At 35.3% G+C, this 24,850-nt stretch overlaps 1 protein-coding gene across 1 annotated transcript in view; it reads right to left on the reverse strand.

Moving 5' to 3' along the window:
* The window catches only part of LOC150102567 (exportin-1-like), a 448,940-nt gene that overhangs the window by 111,558 nt on the left and 312,532 nt on the right, over nt 1-24,850 (reverse strand). The window contains exon 21 of the mRNA XM_090399503.1: nt 14,753-14,857. Within this exon, the coding sequence (XP_090255629.1) occupies nt 14,753-14,857 (105 nt within the window). The remainder of the gene's footprint in view (nt 1-14,752; nt 14,858-24,850) is intronic.

Consider the following 24,850-nt stretch of genomic DNA (forward strand, 5'->3'; position numbering starts at 1 on the left):
TATAGCCAGTATCGTCACTGATCTTCACTAAGTCCCATGGAAAATTTTCCGTAGCAATAGTATCTGCAATAGCTACCTCTCCTTGCACGTTGATGTTATGTAAGTTTGACCTCTTCTTGATCTCTTATCAAAATAGATCTTGATAATAATATTACTTGTTCCAATTTCGCCATCTTTTGCTTCCTCACCTTTCTTATCCTTCATGTCTGAAAAAGCTTTGGGCTTTATTTTGAATAACTGCATGGGTTAAGGGAACATGGCGACTAATTTGATCTATCCAAACTGTTTCCCATATCAGCAACAAAGTTATCTTTTTTCCTAATTAAAGCAGCACTTTTAACTTCAGGAAGAATTTTTTTTTTGGTTTGTTTATAATCAGAGTGTTAACAGTATTGTGAAGGAAGCCAGTTTTCAGCCTATCTAAGATTGTGACACACCTTTATCACTAAATTTAATCATTTAATATTTGAATCTAATTAAGAGCCTTATGACTTTTCTTTTCACTTTTGTCCATCACTATATTAAGTTAATCACGAAGTCGAAAAGTTTAATATTCACGCAACAGCAGACAGCAACACAACAACATAAAAAAGCATGACACCTCTCGTATGGCAGTATCATGGTGCTAAAAAGCCATAACTCCAAAGCAAGTGACATAACTTCTGAGTAAGAAGCAATGGGAAAATGTCCGTAAGTGTGAAGCATCGCAGGTCCAGGTACAGTAATCCCTCGATTAATGCGTCATTTTTTTCGATACCCAAATTCGATTAGTGCGCCTATATACATCTTAAAAATAAATGTTACAGATTTCAAAAATTTTAAATTTAGATTATGGCTAACTATTTTAAAAAATCACTCACCAGAATGAAATAATTTAGTTACCGATTTAAAACATTTTACAAAGTTATTTTTAATAGCATACTACACTACTCCCATGTACACTATGTTCTGAATTTTTACCACCAAAATTTATGTCGTCTGCTATAGTACGCTCACAGATTCGAGACCCTTCGACACTTCTGTGCATGTCACAAAAAGGAGAATCCATTCCAATAATAGGGTAATCAATCCGTCTTCTGGGATGAGTTGTTTATTATTACACATCGGAAAATTAATTTCTCTTCTATGATCATTGCAGTTTTTAAAGTGGGTACTATTTTGCTTGTATAACAGTTGGGAAATTTTATCTATATATAAAGCACGTGATTTCACATGTTGGTGACCAATTCGTACGTCCTTCATTTCTTTCTCCCATTCAATGATAATCCCCAAGAGTTAATTAAATCTCATTCTGAAGAAGTGAGTGATTCTGACAGGCTAAATTTAGATGCACAGCAGGAAGATCCCGAAGAATATGAAGAAAATTTAACCACTGATAGTCAGCCAAAAGAGATTCCACAGAAACAATTTGAAAATATTTTTCGTACAATCGAAGTTTTTAAGCAGCAGTGCTTAGAGGCTGACCCTGATGAAGAGAGAGAGAAGCAGTAAAATTTGCAGAAGAGTAGAAGAGGCAATAGGGCCACATGGTCTGGGTTGTATGAAAAAAAAAAAAAGAAACAAAATGCCCACCAAACTACGTTAGCTCAATTCTTTGTTAAGAAGTAGAATAATAAAATTTATATTCTGAATATGCTTTATTGTCTTTCGGCTTCATAGTTTTCCTTTAACTAGGCCCTGAGACATACCTTAATTCTTTTATAAAAAAATTAAGGTTCAAAAAAGAAATTTGAGGAACGAATTATACTTTTTCCCATAGGTTATTATATTCGATTAGTGCGTTTTCGATTAATGTGCCTGTTTTAAGGAAAGCATTAGGCGTACCAATTGAGGGATTGCTATATGTCTGTATCTTGGTCTTCATTTTTTTTATTTTATTTTTTATATCTTGGAAAAAAATACTTATTTTTGCTAACCTTTCCACTTGAGATTAACTCTTAGCTCTACTTATATATTCTTGAACTAACAACATCAAGTTCCTTGCAAATATCCTCATTTGTAACATGATTCTTCTATTGATACCATCAGTACACTCCCTTAATCTTTATCGGAACTCTCACATCTGTGGTCTCTGGCTTTTGATCAGGTGTTTTATTCTAACCCAGCTCTCAGAACCATAAGTTAAAACTGGTTTGAACTTATGGATGCAGAAAAGTACCAAAGCTGGTGTTAGATCGTCAATGAGGCCTACCTCTGCTAGACAGACCCTCATTCAGGATCTAACAAAAATGGAGCATAAATAAAGAAAATACCTGTACTGTTGGTGAAAACTGTACTAGAAAGAAATAAGGAAAGGGTGAAGTGTATCATATGATTGTCTATTAAATGTATATCTATTCAACCAATGGAGAAGAAACATTGTAAAATATTAATGTGTGAATTAAAAGGGAAATACGTGTGTAAATTGGAAGTGGAAAATAATATGTGTAAACAGGAACAGAAAAATAATATGTGTAAATTGCAACAAACAAAGAAAAAGGGAAATGTTGACAACCAACCCAAGGACAGATTCTATGAAACTGTGCATGCCACAGTGATGACTAAGAGCCATCAGGTCATGACCTTGATAAATCCATTGTCGAACCTTACAAGCAAGAAAAATTCGCAAATTCTCTGGGAGGAGCTCTCTCATGGGTTCAAGATGAAAGTCTTTGATGCGACCGTGACTGTAAGCTGCAGGTAAAAAAGGGGAGTTGATGGTTGGAAAATCGAGAGAATTGGGAAGAAGGTGAAAGAAGTATGACGTGAGAAGTGCAGACCGATGAAAAACGGGCTCAGATCCAAAATAAACACTGAACCGTGATGTCCCTTCTGCAGGGTACAGAAGTTCCAGACAAGCACCTCAGATGTTTCCCAATGACAGCGAAAATCCAGTGCGCATCAATCTATGAGATGGTAAAGCAGTCTGCAGAGTGAACAAAGGTCCAACCAGGATATGCACGTGGTGATTGAGTGAGACTGCATGCTGCAAGAAATGGTAAGGTAATTTTGACCTATCTAAAGTTCAAGAGGGAGCGTTTAAATGGGAAATTCAATTTAAGCACATTTGCAGAAAGGAAGACTGAGACTATTTTATTAGTTAGTGGAACTTTTAAGGACACTGGACTGGTAGTTCGAAGAGCCATGTTATGTGATCTTTGCAAAAAGAATTTGTATGTGTATGTTATCTTAGCTGTCTCCCTAAAGATACATGTCTAGACAATTCTTAGTATATACCTATGTGCATGCCCTCTCTCAGAAGATAATAGATATGTCATATTCTGAAATTGTCATGCAATGCTACTTAAAGTGTTTAATCTAATTTAAGGGAATTAACGAAATGATTGATTTATGTTTCATGTATACTGATAGTGTAAAAATAAAACTTTATGTTTATAGTTGAATCCTGGTCATCAAATTGTGTTTGAGAACGACATTGCCACTCACCAAAATACGGACCGTGACAAAGGGGAAAGAGTGATTAAATAATATTAAGGCTAGAAAAGGGCACGAATGCAATCTCCCAAAATTCGGAAACCATCCTGCCTGATTAGAGTCAAGCAGGATATCAAGAACAGGGAAAGGGCCCACAGTTTATTAAGATAGACAACTCTAACTGGCACAGAACAAATAAATTTGTTAAGAGTCCATGACCCAGGGAGAATTTTAGGATCCCTGGCCACAAGGAAGCAATTGATAAGTCATATTCTAAATTAAGAACCAACGCTCACGAAGCACCAAACTAACACGCATGGTAGGAAGGCATGTGACTGATTTCTATCTTATTCAACATGAATTTATTTCTGCCATACCAGTTTTGTTATTTTTGTTGTCGATCTTTAATTTATCCTCCTCACTAAAATTTGTGGCTAAATAATGGAAATGTTTCACTTGTTCTATAGCTTCTCCATTCAGGGATGCAGTTACTGTAATCAAAGTTCTTGCCTATTTTTCTAGTCTTTACCTTTTGATTGCTGATTTTCATTTATTATTTTCATTGAATTTATTTTTCAATATTTATTTATTCATTTATTGAATTTATTTAACAGCATAACATAAGTGCATAAAGTAAGGAGCTGAGTTGAATGTCCCATATTTTGATATCAGGTTTAATGTCACTTTCCTTCATAAAGTGATCCACATAGAAGACAAATAACAGACAAGATAATGTGCACTCGTATGTTGCACCTAATTTAGCATCAAACCATCTTGTTATGATTTAGTGTTTCCCAATACCTGAAAAGTTTCACACAATCATATTTATTAAGATTAAGTTGGTTCTTGAAATTGTCTGCTGGTTCCAAAAAAAAATCATGTTTTGTAATGTTTGTAGTTACTGCAGTGAAGCACAATAGTTTCTTCCCCACTTGATTCTGTGCAAGGTGTCCAAAATATAATCAGCTAGACCTGAATGACTATAACAGGACAAGTTGCAAGAACAAGCAACCTCTCAGTTTCAGGTGTATACACAGGTGAAAGAGAGGACAGGGAGATCTTTAGATCTCCTTGAATCTTTAGGAGATCAGAGAATGGAACTACCAGTTTCAAGGAGAGCCTGAAAAAAGAGGTTTTTTTCCTAACCATTTTTCTGAGGTTCCCCAGATAAAGTGTAAAATATCTCATATGTGACTCAATAATTTATCATGTTCATTTTTATGTTTTTTTGTTTAGGAGAATGTAATGTTAATTTTTTTGACTGAAATAATCTTTTCTGCAATATTGAAAACCTTTGTTAAAATAATGTGGCACATGATGTCATCATGTAAGGCTATTAAGTAATGGTTAAATCAGTAAGTCTAATGCTAAGATTAGTGAAGAATTCTGAGAATTGCCATAGATGGAAATTTCCAAAGATGCACTAAAGATGACATGTCCAAAGGCTAATACGCGACAATCCCCATGGATAGAAAATTCCAAAGACGCGTGAAGAATGATATTAGCATGTCTGAATGTCAATACGTGACCAACTTTGAAAGACATGCACATGGGCACAACGGAGGTCAGGGCCTATATAAGGCAGGTCATGGGAAGGAATTTTGTCTGAGGGTTTTCTAAGCTTTCTCTTACCTGAGTTCCCATCATGAAGTTCGCCATCAGAAGTTGAAAGAGAAGCATCATTTGTCCAAGGGTTTTCTAAGCTTTCTCTTACATGAGTCCACCGTCACACAAGATTTGTTGTTGGGAATTGAAAGAGAAATATCATTTGTCTCAGGGTTTTCTAAGCTTTCTCTTATCCAGGTCCACCGTCAAGTAAAGTTGTTGTCGGGAATATAAAGAGACGTGTCGTGAATTCTGAGTCTTATAACTGTCGCCACGTGAGAAATAATCGTGTCAATTGTCTCGAAACGAAAGAGCTGTGCATCGCTGCCATGTTAAGGATCCTATAGGGCAAGGCACAGTCAATTACTCGACAAGGAAGAAATTTGGCATGAAAACAGGAATGAGTCAGCAAGTGGAAAGAAAGACAAGAAGATGATTTATGTGTGAACAAAAGGTTCATATGAAAGACTGTGTGCTGAACAAGAATTGTAAGTAGTTGTAATACAGAACAAGAACGTATGCTAAGTGTCTATGTTTATAGGATAATGTATATTAATGCTGAATTAGGCTTAATTAAGGCTGAATATAAGACATACAAGGTATGCCTTATATTCAGTTAATGTTATGCTAGATTGTGAATTAGCTTAGAACTAAGGTCAGATTAGGAGGAATTGAGACTAGCTAGAGTATTGTAATGATATTGTGTATATATGTGAATCATTCTGTAAATAATTCCTTTTGACTTAAATGGTTTGAGAATAACAAATTGGACTGATTCTGTCAATGCACTATATAATAGAGAAGTTTATGGAAATTATAATTAAGCCATGAATAGTTTAAAGTAAGGATATATATAAGTGGGGAATACAAACGATATCTACTTTGTTTTTGATTTAAGATCTTATACTCTCGGACTCAAAATATGGTCTAACTGACGCAGCTGGAAAACAAATAAATATGTTAGACTATAAAGCATGAGAAATAAGATAGAGTAGAAACAGGTAGATGGCTGCAGTTAAAGCAGCCGACCATTCATGATGATTAAAGCAAAGACAAAGCAGGGTAGTGGAAGTATGAAAAACAGAATACACAATGTAGTATAACAAAATGGTGCATCCCACCACATTATTACAATAGGGATAGTAACCGTATTAGCATAATCTGTATGTTGAGACGGGGTGTGAAATGCGGGGAAGTAAAGTATTCAAGTATTCTGTTAAGATATATACAGTCATACCCTGACTTACGTGAATCTGGAGTTACGCGAGTTCTTATATGTACATATTCCTGTCCCACTTCACCACTAGTCGTATCTTTCCAGCGCCTGCCACATTCGCCACTGATCTGGAAGTCAAATTCTAAACCTCGGGTGACAGCTTCAATTTTTGAAGACTGGTTTGGTCACCACTTCATATCTGAAGTTGAACGTTCTTGGCAGTTTAAAAAAATTCCGTTTAAAGTTATGCTCATTATTGATAATGCACCTGGTCACCCTCCTGCAACTTTAATTGATTTCGATCCACGTGTAAAAGTTGTTTTCTTGCCTCCAAATACAACCAGCTTACTTCAACCAATGGACCAAGGAGTTATCAAAACATTCAAAGTGTACTACACACTGCATTCTGAATTGCAAGTCTGAATGAAGCTATCAGGCAAAATGAGCAACTGTCTGTTAAAGAGTTTTGGAAACAGTTTAATGTTTTAGATGCTGTAAGGATTTTTGGAGATTTTTGGGGTGAAATTTCCCAAAAATCCTTGAATGGTGTCTGGAAAAAACTTTGTCCATCCTTTTTTAAATGCAAAATGGAAATGTTGCCAGAAACTGATCAAGTTGCTGAGGCAATAGAAGTTGCTCAACCTTGCAAGGGAATTAAATTTAGAAGTCAACAGTGAAGATGTCAGCGAGCTGTTAGACTCACATAACAAGGTGCTTGCAATCAACAAGCTCATAGAGATGCATGAGTAAAGCGCTACTGAAGAGACCGAAACCCCAGATCCAGTTCTACCAGAAAAGCACATGACAATTGTAAAATTAACAGAAGGTCTCAGCACAATTAAGAAAGGTTTACAGATTTTGGAGGACACAGATTCTAATGAGAAACGAATTGTAGCCACAAGGCAAGGAATAAAACACCATTGGCTTGCTATGAAGAAATTTTGCGTGACAAGCAAAAGACATTATGCCGTCAGACGTAGATACATACACTTAAAATACATAGATTTCATGAAACCATCAAGATCGAAATAACTTTCTTTTTTTTATGTACGAAAAACTACAATTATGATTATATTTCTTAAAAAATATAGGGTGTTTTTGTAAAACTTTGGTCCCAATTAACTAATATTTTGTATGTTTGTATATTACATGCAAAATTATATCCCGAGTTACACAAATTCGACTTACATGCTTTTTGTTGGTTCCACCTACCGCGTAACTTCAGGGTACGACTGTATACATATATATACATATTTGGTACCAGCTACTGGATATGAAGGTGTGATAAAGAAGACTTCAGCTCTGAAAGGAGCTGATGTGGAATAGATTGGCAGCAGAAAGTGCCAGAAGACAGACACCAGTTCAATTCTAGTTATGGTAATTCCAGTCTAACTGGCACAAAGCCATGTTAAGTAAATTCACAACATTTGGTCTACCCAGCTTATGCAGATGGAATAGTTTTCTAACCGGATGCTCACTTCAGGTGATGGTTCCTTACCTTCAAAGTCAATGTTGCAGGGGTAGCACAAGGCTCTGTTTTCCTATCCTATTCTTTCTAGAAGGAATATATTTGTTTATAGAAGGACACCACCTTCTATATACAAATAACTTACTTCAGCAGACTATCAACACAATACATAGTTTGCTCTGCCTTATTTCACTAAGGATGGAAGAGAAAAAGAATCCTTGTTTTCCACCTTACTTTTGACAACTCAAATTCATATGCACAATGAGATCCATCTTCTTGGGATAACACTAACCTCATATCTCTCTTGGCACAAACAAATATTGCCTCCTCTGTCTACAAAAAAATTACGATTTCTTTTTCACTCGAGGTATTAATTTAACTCCAAACAATAGCTAACTTGCTAAAAATCTGTCCAATTATTGAATACTGCTCCCATAACTGGGGTGGTGCCCCCTAAACTGCACCTCCAAAAAAATACTACTTTGTACAGATAAGGGCAGCCAGACTTATCAATTACCCTTCGCTCACTTTCACACAGGTGCACAGTTTCTGCTGCTTGCATCTTCTACAAATACTTCTCCAGCCTGCTGTTCATCAGAATTAAAACAGTAGTATCCTCACTCTGTCAAATCAGTTCAAATGGATGCAGCAACTAATCAACACTCCCTCACAGTGAATTTCCAACCTTACATAACAAATTTCTCTTCCCCCATTTTATTCATCCCTTCCACTACTACTGTCTTCTGGAAGTATGCCATCTCATGTTTCCCCGTGTTATCCACAGCTTTTCAAGATAAATATGAACAACTTCCTTCTCGCCCATCCATAATACTAATGTACTACAAGTTGACTAACCCACTGAAGGTTGTCCAACTACATCTGAAAACACAGCAATTCATCTCACTGAAAGTAAGTCAGAAAAGTATCTTAAATATTTTTGCACTATTCTTAGTCTTCAATCTTTTCCCCAACATTGAGTACCACAGATACTGGAAAAAAATATACCATAGTAACAAACTGGCATATTAATTATTCTGCAGTTGAAAGTTCAGAAAAAATGTCCATAAACTTAATAAATATATATGCTGCAACTGTGAAAATTAATTACAAATATTTTTATAATTCTATTTTCACTTATAGGAACTAGAGGAATATCTTTAATGGGTGAATTATCTGATTCCTAGAAGTTTGTTACAGTGAAGTAACTACTACTGTAATAAATAAAGTTATAACATGAAAAACATATATTGCTGGCAAATAAGTTAACGGACACCAGAGTGTCTGGAACAAACAGCCATGGCATCTGCTCTAATAAGATTTTAATAAGATGGGAAGTTTAGACTATTCTTCCTGTATGCATGTAATGAGGTCCTGGACTCTTGTAGGGTGGACGTCCCTTGACTTCACCCAATGCTCCAGTTCATCCACCAGATCAACAGGGTCAAGATCATGGCTTTGTGGAGGACAGTCAAGTGCGGTGACAATGTCCACAAACCATGCAGTTACAGCAACAGCCTTATGACACGGTGCACTGTCTTGCTGAAAGAGACACAAAGTAGGAAGCACTGCATTGTCCAGAATGTTCCAATACCTCTGAGTTCAATGTTTGTGGCGCCACAAACTAAGACCATAACATCACACAACCACCTCTGTATTTCATATATATTTATGAATTTAGGGACACAAAGCACACGTGTTGAAAAGATTATTTTACTGATTAAATAATAACTTTACATTTAGACCCCTGTATTGAGGTCATCTTCAGAAGGATACACCTGTATAAGAACAAGCTACATGCTGTTGCACTCTATACAAGTAAATTACATCTACGTTGTTTACTAATCTTTTTTCTTAGCCTGCCCTCTAGTAAAAAAAAAAAAAATAAATAAATAAATAAAATAAACAAAAAATAAAATAAAAACTACAATAAACTCTGCTAAAGTCCCCACATACTAGGATTCTTCTGGATTTGTACAGTACAGGTTGCTATTGAATGTTCAGGGGCAAAAAAAAAAAAAAACTTCTCTTCTTGTATTGAGATTTTTCTTTGTGGTTGCTATGAAGGTTGTAGAAGGGTCCTCCACATTTTTGGAATTGTTAGACCATTTCACATGCTTCCTTGAATTTCCGCTCAAACCAGGTTTTGGTGCAGTGTAGGGACTTGGTACCTTTCCAGTCAATTCTGTGGTATGTTTGGAGTGCATGGTCGGAAAGGCACTTTTTCCAAAATGGAGGTATTTTATGTGACGTTTGTGTTCATCCTTTCTGATTGGGATGGTTCGCCCTGTTTCCCCTATTTATGGTATGTTACATGTGCAATCTATTTTGTAAACCCCTGGGTGGGCTAAGTGTGGCAGGGAATCCTTGGAAGAACCGAGTAGGTGTCTTAATTTTGCCGGGGGTTTAAAGGTGGTTTTGATGTTATATTTGTGTAGTGTTCTATTTTTTTCTGAAATGCCTCTAACATATGGTATAGCAATAGCATTCTTGGAATTTTTTTGTTATTAGTGGTATTTTTGTGGAGGATCTTGTGAATGGTTTTTATGCTGTATCCATTTTTTATAAAGGTATGTTTGATGGTCTCATATTCATGGTTAAGAGCTTGTTCATTTGAACAAATGGTTTGAGCTCTGCGTTTAAGGGTGCTTATGACCCCTAGTTTTTGTGTTGGATGGTGATAAGAAGTTTTGTGTATGTACTGGCCTGTGTGCGTAGGTTTGTGGTAAACTGAGAAGGAGAGACAGCCTGAAGGAAGACGTGTGACAAGTGTGTCTAGGAACGGAAGAGAGTTGTTTTCTTTTCAATTTCAATGGTGAATTGGATGCATTTGTGTTGTTTGTTCAGGTGGCTAAGGAATGTATCTAGTGCTTGGCGGCCGTGGGGCCAAATGGCAAAAATATAGTAGACATATCTGAGCCAAATTTTGGGCTTTAGACATGCCGATTCTAGAGCTCCTTGCTCAAAATCTTCCATATAAAAGTTTGCTATTGGGGGGAGAGTGGTGAGCCCATGCCGGTACCCTCTTTTTGAAGGGAAAAATTGTTTTGCCACACAAAACATCCGGAGCGGAGTACGTGGGCAAAGAGGGGCGTAATGTCATGTGGAAATATGTTCTGTAAAAGTAGGATAGTATCATTGATTGGGACATTATGTCAAAGCTGACTAATAGATCTTGGTCGTTGAGTGTAATATTTTTAATTTTGTTTATGAATTGTTGTGTATTTTTTATGTAGGAAGGGGAATGACCAACCAATTCCTTGAGTGTGGCCACTAATTTTTTGGCTAAGTAGTAGTAATTCAGATTGTCAATTCCTTCCACAATTGGACGTAATGGCGTGTCTGTTTTGCGTACTTTTGGCAGGCCATAAATTCTGGGCACGGGGACATACTCTGGTATTAATTTTTTAATTGTTTCTTCCGGCCACGTGTTAACTGATTTAAGTAGTTCAGTAGTTTTCTTTTTGTTACGTTGCGTGGGGTTGTAATTTACCATTTGGTAGGTGTTGTGGTCCGATACCAAATGGTTCATTTTTTCAATGTAGGTTGTCCGATTTAAAACAACAGTGGCGTTCCCTTTATCGGCTTTTGTGATAATGTCACAGTTATTTTAGAGATTTGAGGGCCAGTTTATCCGCTTTGTTTAGGTTGCTGCTTAATTTTTTGGTTGAATTTAGTAAACAGGCAGTTTCCATCCGTATTTTGTCAGCTAAATTGGCTGGGAGAGATCTTAAACCTCTCTCGATATGATATATTATATCTAGCTTCTAACTGCATTGTTGGGTGATTGGCTGCTCCTTCCATTATGGCGTTTGAATTGTCTTGTGCTTTCCTGTAGTTTTAATGCTCGAAACTTTGTTATTAATTGTTCTTTGTTTTTGAGTAATAGGTGCTTGGCCGAGTCATCTGTGATACTGTCTAGAATATTCCAAATTTCCTGATTAACGTAACTGGATAGCTCAAATTTCAGTTGTAACACTTTGGCTTGGGTTGATGCTAAGTTCTTTCGTGTCTCGTGAATTTGTTCTCTTAACAAAATTTTTTCTAGTCTGGCATAGATACGGAGCGCTTTAGCTAATGTAAACCTTCCTACATAAAAAATACATAATAATTCATAAACACAATTAAAAATATTACACTCAACGACCAAGATCTATTAGTCAGCTTTAACATAACTTCCCTTTTCACCAATGTCCCAATCAATGATACTATTCTACTCTTACAGAACATATTTCCACACGACATCATGGCCCTCTTTGCCCACTTACTCCGCTCTGGATATTTCGTGTGGCAAAACAATTTTTACCTTCAAAAAGAGGGTACCGGCATGGGCTCCCCATGCCGGTACCCTCTTTTTGCAAACTTTTATATGGAAGATTTTGAGACACACTTGTCACACGTTCCTAGACACACTTGTCACACGTCTTCCTTCAGGCTGTCTCTCCTTCTCAGTTTACCGCAAACCTACACACACAGGCCAGTATATACACAAAACTTCTTATCACCACCCAACACAAAAACTAGGGGTCATAAGCACCCTTAAACACAGAGCTCAAACCATTTGTTCAAATGAACAAGCTCTTAACCATGAATATGAGACCATCAAACATACCTTTATAAAAAATGGATACAGTATAAAAACCATTCACAAGATCCTCCACAAAGATACCACTAATAACAAAAAAGATTTCAAGAATGCTATTGCTATACCATATGTCAGAGGCATTTCAGAAAAAAATAGACAAAACACTACACAAATACAACATCAAAACCACCTTTAAACAGCCGACAAAATTAAGACACCTACTCAGTTCTTCCAAGGATCCCCTGCCACACTTATTAGCCCACCCTGGGGTTTACAAAATAGATTGCACATGTAACATACCATACATAGGGGAAACAGGGCAAATCATCCCAATCAGAAAGGATGAACACAAACGTTACATAAAATACCTCCATTTTGGAAAAACCGGCCTTTCTGACCATGCACTCCAAACATAACACAGAATTGTCTGGAAAGGTACCAAGTCCCTACACCGCACCAAAACCTGGTTCGAGCGGAAATTCAAGGAAGCATGTGAAAATGCTCAAACATGATCCGAATCTGAATAAAAATGATAGTCTAACAATTCCAAGAATGTGGAGGACCCAGGACCTATCTACAACCTTCATAGCAACCACAAAGAAAAATCTCAATACAAGAAGACTTGAAAATTTTTTTTTCCCTCCTGAACATTCAATAGCAACCTGTACTGTACAAATCCAGAAGACAATCGTAATATAACAATATAAATTGTATAATTCCAGAAGAATCCTAGTATGTGAGGACTTTAGCAGAGTTTATTGTAGTTTTCATTTTATTTATTTATTTACTATTATTATTATTTTTTTCACTAGAGTGCAGGCTAAGAAAAAAGATTAGTTAACAACGTAGATGTAATTTACTTGTATAGAGTGCAACAGCATGTAGCTTGTTCTTATACACATGTATCCTTCTGAAGATGCCCTCAATACAGGGGCCGAAATGTAAAGTTATTATTTTATTATTAATCAGTAAAATAATCTTTTCAACACGCATGTTTTGTGTCCCTAAATTCATAAATATGAATGCTGATCACCGTTTAAACTTAAAAGAAAGAGTCCATATTTCATAGTTGGAGAGTTGCGTACTCTGGTAAGAGACGTTCAATGGACATCTGCCACACCCGTCCATCTGCTTGATAGAAGGTGTAGCATGCTTCCTCGTTTCATGACAGCTTTCCACACTTCCTTGTCCCACTGTAAACATTCTTTGCACCACTGAAGAAGACCTCACATTACCTGAACATGTTGGTTCAGGTAATGTGAAGCTTACATATTGCAGCTGCAGCATGGAAACCCATGTTGTGAGTCTTGGTTTTGAATGTTTTTGTGCAGATTCATGTCCCAGTCGATGCCTGGAACTCTGCATTCAACGTATCGACTGACGAATGGATCCTTCGTAGCACCCTACAGTCACATTCAGTGTGATGGCTCATCAACTGCAGGGTAGCACTTGCAGATGACTTCATCCCATGGTATCACTGATTGTTGACCTGGAATGGCCCAATTTTTTTAGCAAATTGTTGAACACCTGAAACATGGCATCTTATCATAATGCCCTTTTCAAACTCTGTCAGTTCCCTTCTCGCAGCCATTTCACCCACACACAGTTGCACTGACTAGGGAACATCGTATTCCTCCAATTTATACTGGTTACAAACACGACTGATTATATGGCAAGATGCACCTTGTCCACGGGAGTGTCTGTTGACTTTACAACATTCTTACAACAGTGTAAGAATGTTGGTTGTTGGTTTACAAAACTTTCAAAAACTAAAACACCTCCTTTTGGCATTTGAGTGTTCTTTATTTATTCTTTTTTTTTTTTTAGTATACATGCCCCATAATATCAATTCCAATTGTGAAGATTAATAAAGAGAAAATAGAATCTGTATTTATAAATTGATATCTCCAAAATATTTAGATAATGGTAAGAAGCATTTTCAAAAAACATTATGAACAACATACTGTTTGTGTTCACTCCTAAAGAACATCTGGTTTGATAGTGCATACAAAACAGAATTACTACAAATATCAAATTATCTAAAATCCTGTTTATTTCACAATAACTCTTTTAGCAAGAATTCTATTAATGACCACTTTCAGAAGTCAGCAGCTTGACGAAATTATGAATTCGTGGCTAATGATGACTGTCGACAGTACAGCAGCACAAACTGTGATATTTTCAGGATTGCAGAAATGAAAGCATGTGGTGGCAGTGGTTGTCTCCTGTCAACAAATCCGGGAATCAGTTTCAAAAAGGCCTTTTAAAAAAAAAGTATTTCATCAGTAATTAGAATTAAGCCTGCAATGGTCATTCCTCTGGTGACTAGCATTACAGAGCTGTTATAAAGCTAAATAGCCCATGAGATCAAAATAACATTATTTAATTTTCTTTGAAATTAAAAAGTCCATGAAAAAATTTCATGGACTTTTTAATGTCCATGAAAAAGAAAAAAAAAGCAACATACCTGTACAACATATGGATGACCCAGTGCTTTACATGCTCGGACATTAGTCTTTAAAATATTGCCCAACTGTTTAACAGCATCTGCATCTTTTAATACATCCACATTCTGCATTAAAAAAAAAAATGAAAACTATGTGATCCACTTTATTAATCACGAAGTGATAACTCACTCATCATAATGAAATAGACAGGTTCTTTTGAAAATTACTAAACACTGAAGCATTGCTCTCAATACAACAAATAATACAAGTTTCAACCTTCATATTAAGTTTATGTCTGGAGTGTGTGTGTGTGTACGTGTACACACACACACACACACACACACACACACACACACACACACACACACACACACACACACACACACACACACACACACACACACACACACACACAAAGACAAGCTACATTACATTTCTAGGAGCAACCCAAAGTGACGCTTTTGATCAATTATTCTACTGGCCTGACTTTACTATGGAAATTGTTATTCAATTTATTTAGTGAGGAAAAATAAATAAAAAACTACATCAAAGCTATATTCTATTTATAAAATCACCAGAGAACAAATTCATATAGTTAGGTTGAGCACTCCAATACTGTCATAACTAACATTCCGTGCTTCTAAATCACTTCTGATGGAATCAATTCACCTAGATTCGTCTTCCTCTGGGTCTCTTTTTCCCGCCATCCTTGGAACCAAACATCTGTTTTGTTAATCTTTCTCTAAATTATATTTAGGTGGCCATACAAGCTTAGATTAACTCTGCTGATGCATTCTTGAATGCCAACAATGTCCATTTCTTTTCTAATATGATTCTCCCATTGATGCCATTGGTTCACTCCTCTAGGTTTTCCCAGAACCCTCATATCTGTGGTTCTCTAGTCTTTGATCAAATGCTTTATTTCTAACCTAACTATCAGATCCATAACTTAAAACTAGTTTCAACACTGTCTTGTATACTGCTAGTTTACAACCTAATTTCTCTCTTATTCCATATAAATTTATTCATCTGGCTACCCACCTCACCAGCTTTGCTTATTCTACTGTGTATTTCCAGATTTAACGTGCCATCTTCGCTAAAAACTGTGCCTAAATAGTTGATATATTTCGCTGGTTCCATAGGATCTCCATTCAGAATGCAGTTGAAGTTTTCTATGTTCCTGCATGTTTTCATAGTTTTGGTCTTTTTAATGCCGATTTTCATGCAAATTCGTTACAGTTGTTATTCAATTTATTTAGTGAATCCTACAGGCTTGCACTCTATGTGTTTGAGAGTACAACATTATCTGCATAAGGCAAAGAGCTAAATTTGACATATCCAATTCTAATATTAGGTTTGACGCCACTTTCTTTCATTATGTGATCCATATAGATGATGTATAAGAGTGGAGATAAATGTGCATCCTTGTCTTACCCCTGATGTTACAAACCATCTTCCTCTATATATGTCCTTCAATTCTAACTGCTGACTCACAACTTAAATATAGACTATATTGCTGTGTATAATGTTCCATTCATTCCATACAATTGAAGTGTTCTGAAAAGCTTTTCTCTGGGCACCTAGTCATATGCCTTTTCCAAATCCTTAAAACCTAAGTACAGATCCTAGCCATATTCCCACAATTTTTCAACTATCTGTCTTAAAAAATCTGATCTTGACAACCTCTGTATGTCTGAACCCAGCTTGTTCTTCTCCAAGTTTCTCAACCTCTTTTCAAGTATGCTTGCATAAATCTTACCTGGAACACTTAGTAGAGAAATTACTCTGTAATTCTCACATTCAGTTTTATTCCCTTTTTAATAGATGGGTACTATGAGAGCTCTACTCCAATCATCGGGAATTTGACCTTTTGACCAGGTCTCCTGAAGTATGCAGTGTAACCACTGCAAAACTTTTATACCTCCATACTTCAGCATTTCTGATCAAATATCATCTACTCCAGCTGCTTTTCCACATTTCAAGTGCTTGACAGCTTTTTCTACCTCAAGTATTGATATGAACTCCTCTTTGCATTCCTCTTGAAAATTTCTAGTAAGATTCTGTCATTGCTTGTTTCGTTTCCTTTTTATTTACTTACTTATTCATAATCAGCCATTACTGAAAAAGAGTGAGATATTCTGATATCGCTAAATAGCAGATATCTCACAGAGACATCTAAGGAGGATACAAGCCCAAAATTTACATTTAATTTTTTACACATTAGGTTGGCTTACTTGTTCATGAGTTTTGTGTTCAACTTTGGTTCTTGCTAATCCTTTGAGTTTCTTCATCAACATACTATTTCCTGCAGTTTCCTTTGACTACTTATTGTAATATTATTTGCATGGAAATTCAGGTTAATATTGAAGAGACTTGAGCCTTTATGGTTTCTAATAGAAATCTTAATATAGCATAGGAAAAGTGGATAGTAGATCCAACGTTATTTCAAAGCCGAATGTTTGTAGAAGCCTTATGGCTTCTACAAACATTCGGCTTTATAATTACATTTCAGCGAATGTAATTATAATTACATTCGGCTTCTATAATTACATTTCAGCGATGTAATTACTTACTTTTTTAATTAGAGTTTTTGCTCTCTTAAGGTTTCGGTGTAGTTTTTGAAAAGAACAAACCAGTTTGAAACAGCTGTCAGGCCAACGAAACCTTTATCAAATGCACTAATAAAAGGCGAATAAATGAACCCTTGGGCAGCATCCATGTCTTTTAAGTAGTGCAAGCTAAAACAGCTGGTTACAGTAAATAATTTTGTCATAGCAGTGTTTGCTATAGTGTGTGTGTGTGTCTACTGTATACAGAATATAACTCAAGGAAAATGGCTTTTGAAGATAATGCATTCCTCATAAGTATTCATTTATAATAATAAAAAAAAAAAAAAACTTAAGTACTACATAAGAAAATACAAGGTGGCCATAAAATAATTTTCCTCTTTGGAGGCATCTGTAGCTAAAAGCAATAAACGGAATGAGACCAAATTTTATATTGAGACTTTTGAAGGCATGGGGAGATGAATTCTGCAAAAAAAAAGATTTAGTACCAAAAGTCACCAATAGGAGAAATTCTGGTGGAGCCAAAAGCAGCCAAACATTTGCAGTAAATGTAGGTAAAAAGGATCATGCAAATTTTACTGTGCGTATGTGACAACAACGCCACCAATTCCACTTAAAGGAATTGGGAACGTTATTCAAATGACTGACGAATTGTGCTCAATATGCATCCTACCTTCCTCAGTGTGCTTTACTTGTTAAGTTGTATTACCTTAAAGTGTTATCAGTCAGTTCTCTCTGAGGGCATGGCTACCTCAATCCCTGGATATCACTCCATGTGACTTTTGCTGTGGGGGTATTTGAAATCCATTGTGTATGTTGGTGGCGTTCCCAACTTGCATGTCTTGAAAGAGAACATAAGGCTGTTATGAACATCCAATCCGACTCGTTACGCTCAGTTGTAGAGCATGTTGCACACCGGATGCAATCTGTTGTGCACAAGAAAGGTTATGACATTGAAAATCATGTATGTGGCCCAGGGGACCCTGATTCTGATGAATAAAAATTATTTCCTGTGAGTTCAATCACTACATTAATTCTGTCTCTTTCTCGCAAGTTGTTTTAGTTTAATTATTATCATTCTTATTATCATTGTAGCATGCCACCAGTGCCGCACCATGGGTAGGAGGCGCCCTTGTGCAAAACTTTTTTCAGCGCCTCCATAAAATAAGTTTCCATGAAAAATTTTTGCAAAAAATTTTACTTTGTTAAAAGTACAAAACAGTTTATACGCATACATAAAATTTTTTTTTATTTAACAGTAGCAGAACATTGTAATCACTGAAATTCATTAATAAGGAATTTTTAATAATAAAAATTTTCAAAAATGTTTATTCCTTGATATATAAATACAACAGAATATATATATAAACAAAAATTACTTTTATTTAATATAAAAAGAAATATTACATAAATATAATTTGGAGATATGCTTTTATCTAAATATCAATTAGATAAATGTAGATTTATTTTATATATTTATCCGTCTTGCTTTAACCGCCACAACATTTTTAATATATTTAATGTTTAATGAATCCATAATATTATTTTCAATTGATATAATTGATAAATCCGTTAGATACTTTCCAGATGTTGTTAACTGTAAATAATTTTTTTTTTAGTTTCAGTTTTGAAAAACTTCTTCCCCTGGTGCTATGGATATTGGTAATGTTAAATAAATACGCATCACAAGCGCCGTATTCAGAAATGTGTCAGTTAATGTATTTTCGTACATATAATTTAAAACATCCTGAGGAGCTGACTCTTTTTTAATAAAACATCGCCATGTTTTCAATTCCTCAAATAATGTCACACCATCAATATCGCGATTGTCGGAATCTTGATTGTCACTCAGTTTTAAGTGCAAATCTTTACAATGTGTCATTAAATCTTCATCGCTCCAATCTTTTAATTTGCTAATGTCTCTTATAACTTTAAAGTCCTTGCCATGTTGTTTTAAGAGTATAAATCTTTCCATGATTGAGGCTATTGTCGTGTCTAAAATCGTGAAGAAAAAAAAAATTTATTTTAAAATTTTGTTTAGGATCATGCGTTGTCTCATCTGATGCTTTGTAACCAAACATTTTTGTTTTTGTTATTTTGTGAATGTCTGGAAAAATAGGATCGATATTAAGATCGTTTGCTACTTCTTTTGGAGTTCTAATAATATTTTCAAAATATTGGTCTGTTTGGCGAGTATTTAATTCTTGTATAACATAATCAAGATTTTCTGTAATTTTTCCTATATCAAATGTCGGATTCCGCATTATTTTACTTGCAACATTTACGAGACTTAAGATTCCGTACCAAACACGAACAGAGCAAATAAATTTAACCGAATAAATCTTTGAAATTAAGTTGTCTGCCTGAACTCTAGAATCGATATCTTTAGTTTCATCTTCCATAATATCAGAAAGAGCCTGGTAAATTTCGTTGATATTATTTTTAAGTGGCTTTATTGTTTCTACTCTACTTTCCCACCTATTAGCAGAAAGTGGTTTCAAATTTAAAACATGAATATGTTTTTTAATATAGTCCAACACTTCACAGATATTGAAAAATAATTATATAATTTCTGTATTACACCAAAAAAATTTACAGTTTCACAGGATATCTTAGCTACATCATTAACTACCGAATTTAATGAATGAGCAGCACACAGAATAAAAAAAAAGCCCTTGAATTTATTTCAAGGATTTTTTTTCCTGCAGTCAATTATATTTGCCTCACATATTTGAATCATTATCATAAGCTTGGCCGCATAAATCCGAAATGTTAATATTTAATAATTTTTTATAAATTGAAATAGTCCTTGCCCAGTGGTACCTTCTACATATTGAAAACCCAAATTATTTTCATGAATTTCTGCTATATTTGTATCTTCATGTTGATTAACAAATCTAATAACAATAGATAATTGTTCTGTGTGGCTTATATCTGGAGTAATGTCAAGAATTAATGAATAATATTTCACCTCTAACCATTTCTAAAATTTTTTTGTTTTATAGCTTCAGAAATTATACGGATGATTTCATTTTGTATTTTATCACCTAAATAATGAGCAATATTCCTTTTTTGTGATGTTTGGATCCGATGTAAGTGTTCTACCATTATCAAATCAAATTTAGCAACAGTTTCTAATAACTTTAAAAAAATGTGGCAGTGAAGGAAAAGAAGAAAGCATATCAAAAGTTCCTGTCAAATAAGTCAGCTTGTGCTCTGAGAGAATACAGAGACAAATGTAAGAAAGCTAAACACTCTGTAAAACTAGCTAAACAAAAGTCATGGGAGGACTTTGGCAAGAACATAGAAAATAAATACCAAGAAGGTGTGGTAAGATATTCTGGAGGTTGTTGAAGAAGCTTAGAAATGGAAGAAAGTTCTGTAAAAGGAGTTAGAAATGATAATGGTTACATGAAAACAGGAGAAAAAGATATCCTTGAAGTATGGAGTAATTACTTCGAAAAACTGCTAAATGAAACAAGCAGTGATAGCACTTCTCATTTCATTTCTGTGAAATCAATGATCTAATAATTGCCAACACACTGTTTAAACATCCTCCCAGAAGACTATATACCTAGAAAAGCCCTGGGGACATCTATAGAAACCAAATTGACTATATAATAATAAGCAAAAGATTCCGAAATGCAATAACACAAACAAAAACATATCATGGAGCAAACATATGATCGAACCACAACCCAGTGATTGCAAACATCAAAACAAAACTTAAGATACCAAGCCAACGATTCATAAGAGAAACTTATAATTCAGACTCACTTAATAATCAAGAAGTTAAAGACTGCTTTATAAAAGAATTCACAAAATCCCTTAACAAGCCTGACACCACAATCACAAAATAGAACACCAATTGATGAAATTAACATGAACTGGCAAACGTTCAAGAATAGCATCAATGAAGCAGCCAAAACTACACTCCCACAATTAAAAAGGAAAAGGAATAAACTTTGGATGAATGAAAAAATACTGACATTGATGGAACAAAGAAAACAGTTAAAGAACAAACCTGAATATAAAAGCATGAATAAAGAAATAAAAAAAGAATGCAGGAAAGCCAAAGAGGAATGGATTAAATATAAATGTATAGATATAGAAAACCTTGATAGAAAACACAGAAGCAGAGAAATGACAAGCAGGATAAATACAGCAAACCATGCAAGTGTCATTAAAGACTCAAGAGACCATATTCTAATGGATAAAAAAGAAATCATGGAAAGATGGATTGAATACATAAGGAAATTATATGAACAACAAAGAAATGATATTCCTGATAAACAGACTGATTTAGAAGGACCATCCATTTTACTCTATGAAGTTGAAAATGCCATCAGAAAACTAAAACCACATAGAGCTTCAGGAATAGATCTTGGCAGAATGGTTGAGGGCTCTTGATGAAGGAGGACTGAAATTTCTACCCAAAGATATTAATCACTCAATTTTCGTTCCAATTCCCAAAAAAACAAAAGATACAAGATGTAAAGAGTTCAGGACAATCAGCCTCATCAGTCAAGTATCAAAAGTCCTCCTATACATTATTCTAGAAGGAAATAAGAGAAAAATAAATATAGAAATAAATGATACACAAAGTGGCTTCAAGGAAAATGTAGGTACAAGAGAAGGTATTTTCAACATCAGAACCATCATAGAAAGATATCTAGAAAAAAACAAAGAGATTTGTACCTCTGCTTTATAGATTACAAAAAGGCATTCGACAATGTCCAATATGAACAATTAATTGAAATCCTTTCAAAAATAGGCATGGATGGAAAAGACATTAGGCTATTAATTAATCTTTACTGGGAACAGGCTGCATCTTTGAGAATAAATAGAGAGACCTCAGAAGAATTCCCAGTTCAGAAAGGTGTGAGACAAGGCTGTCTTTTCTCTGATTCTCTTTAACCTGTACACAGAGGAAATATTTAACAAAATTAGTAACCTCAAAGGAATCACTGTAGGGGTCAGAAATATTAATAACCTAAGATATGCGGATGACATGTTTCTTCTAGCTGAAAACAAATATGACCTCAAAACTTTTATAGATGAAACCCTCAAGTATAGCAAATAGCATGGCCTCAGTCCCAACTTTAAAAAGACAAAAAAAAATCATGATAATTTCAAGAGAAAAGAAAATACCAAAAATATGCATCAATATATAAGGAAATAAATTAGAACAGCTGCAAAAATACATATACCTCGGACACTTGATCACAGAAAATTGGCAGGACAGAAGATGAAATTAGAAAAAGGATTGAAATTGCAAGGTTAACTTTCAACAGGATGAAAAATCTACTAAAATCTAAAAACAAGACTAAGAACCTCCAAATGCTACATTATTATATGGAGTAGAGACATGGACACTCTCCAATTTGAGTGTGAAAAAACTGGAGGCATTTGAAATGTGGATGCAGCAAAGAATTATGAGAATATCATGGAAAGACAAAAAGACAAAGGAAGAGGTACTAGAGATGGCAGACATAAACAGGAGCCTGATGAAAGAAATTAAAAAGAGAAAAGTCAGATATTTTGGACATATTCTGAGACATAACTGCCTACAAAGGACACTTCTCGAAGGAACTGTTGAGGGAAAGAGAACGAGAGGAAGACAAAGACTGGAGTGGATGAAAAATATAGAAGACTGGACCTATCTCTCATATGAGGAAAACAGCAGAGAGGCGCAAAATAGGACACGGTGGAGACACACAGTAGTCAATCTCATGGAGGGAGAAGACACCTGACAGGACAGGACAGGAGTGATAGCACAGTGGTAAAAAACACTCAACAGGCATGAAGTCAGGAATACATATTCACACTTGAAGTAGAAAGAGCCATCAAAGGCTTGAAATGTGGAAAGGCAGCAGGAGTAGATGATATTCGACCAGAAATGCTGAAGTATGGTGGTATAAAAGTCTTACAGTGGCTGCAATGCATAGTTCAGAAAGCCTGGACATGAGGGACAATTTCCGAATGATTGGAGTAAAGCTCTCATAGTACCCATATATAAAAAGGGAAATAAAACTGAATGTCAGAATTACAGAGGTATTTCCTTACTGAGTGTTCCTGGCAAGATTTATGCAAGTATACTTGAGAAATGGTTGAGAAGAATTGTGGAAGAAAAGCTTGGTGAAGAACAAGCTGGATTCAGGCCAAATAGAGGCTGTCAGGGTCAGATCTCCACTTTACAACAAGCATGAACAAAGATTTATATTTAAGTTTTATCGATCTGGAAAAGGCATATCACAAGGTGCCGAGAGAGAAGCTATTCAATATGCCACAGTTATATAGTGTCAGTGGGGCATTATATCAAGCAATATTCAGTCTTTATTTGAGTTGTAAGTCAGCAGTTAGAATTGAAGGAAGTACAGGAAGATGGTTTAATGTTAAATCTGGTGTCAGACAAGGATGTACATTATCCCCTCTGTTATTCATTATCTATATGGATCACAATATGAAGGAAAGTGGTATTAAACATGATATCAAAATTGGGGATGTTAATGTCAGCTCTTTGCTTTATGCAGACGATGTTATACTTCTAAATAAATCTGCTACGAGTCTGCAAGATTCCTTGACTAAATTAAATAACTGCTGTAATAGATATGGTATAAAGGTCAGCAATAAAAACACAAAGACAATGAAAATAGGTAGATTCGTGAAAATGTCAACTGCATTGTGAACTGAGAACCCGTGGAACAAGTAAAACATTTCAGCTACTTAGGCACGATTTTTAGTGAAGATGGTAAATTAAATATGGAAATAGACAACAGAATCAACAAAGCTGGATGGTAGGAAGTCAATTGAATAAATTCATATGGGATAAGAGAGAAATTAGTCAGAACATTAAATTAGCTGTATACAAGACAGTGTTCAAACCAGTTTTAACTTGTGGATCTGACAGCTGGGTCAGAAGTAAATCACTTGACCAAAGACTAGAGACCAGAGATATGAGAGTCCTGAGAAAGGTTAGGGGCATAAACAGATGTCATCAATGGCAATATCATATTAAAAACAAGGATATTAGGAAAGAACTTGACATTGTCAGCATCCAGGAATGTGTTAGCAGGGCTAATCTAAAGTGGTATGGTCACTTAAACAGAATAGACGAGGAAAGATTAGCAAAAAAAGTGTTCTCTGCCACGTTGGCAGGAAAATGACCCAGAGGAAGACCAAGATATAGGTGGATTGATACTGTACAAAGTACCTTAGAGGATAGAAATATAAGATCTGATAATGTTGGAGTCTTGACAGGTAACAGAGTGATTTAGAGGAAAATTGTAGATAGGAAATTAGTAAATTTTTCATGTAGTACTATCATATCCTGTACACCCCTTGAGGGTCCATGGCAGCAATTTGATGATGATGATAGAAGTGTGTGATTAATGGCTGATGAATTACAAATGAATTGAGAAACATCCGGGGTAATTTTAACTGAAGAATTGGTATGCAAAAGATTTCTGTGAAGTTTGTGTCTTGATGGACGAATACTGCAAATAAGCATGTTTCCGAGAGTGATTAAGGGTGACGAAACCTGGTGATTCC

Source organism: Typopeltis vanoorti, chromosome 10, assembly GCF_054136105.1.
Source record: "Typopeltis vanoorti isolate ZY-2024b chromosome 10, IOZ_Tvanoo_1.0, whole genome shotgun sequence".
Classification (NCBI taxonomy): domain Eukaryota; kingdom Metazoa; phylum Arthropoda; class Arachnida; order Uropygi; family Thelyphonidae; genus Typopeltis; species Typopeltis vanoorti.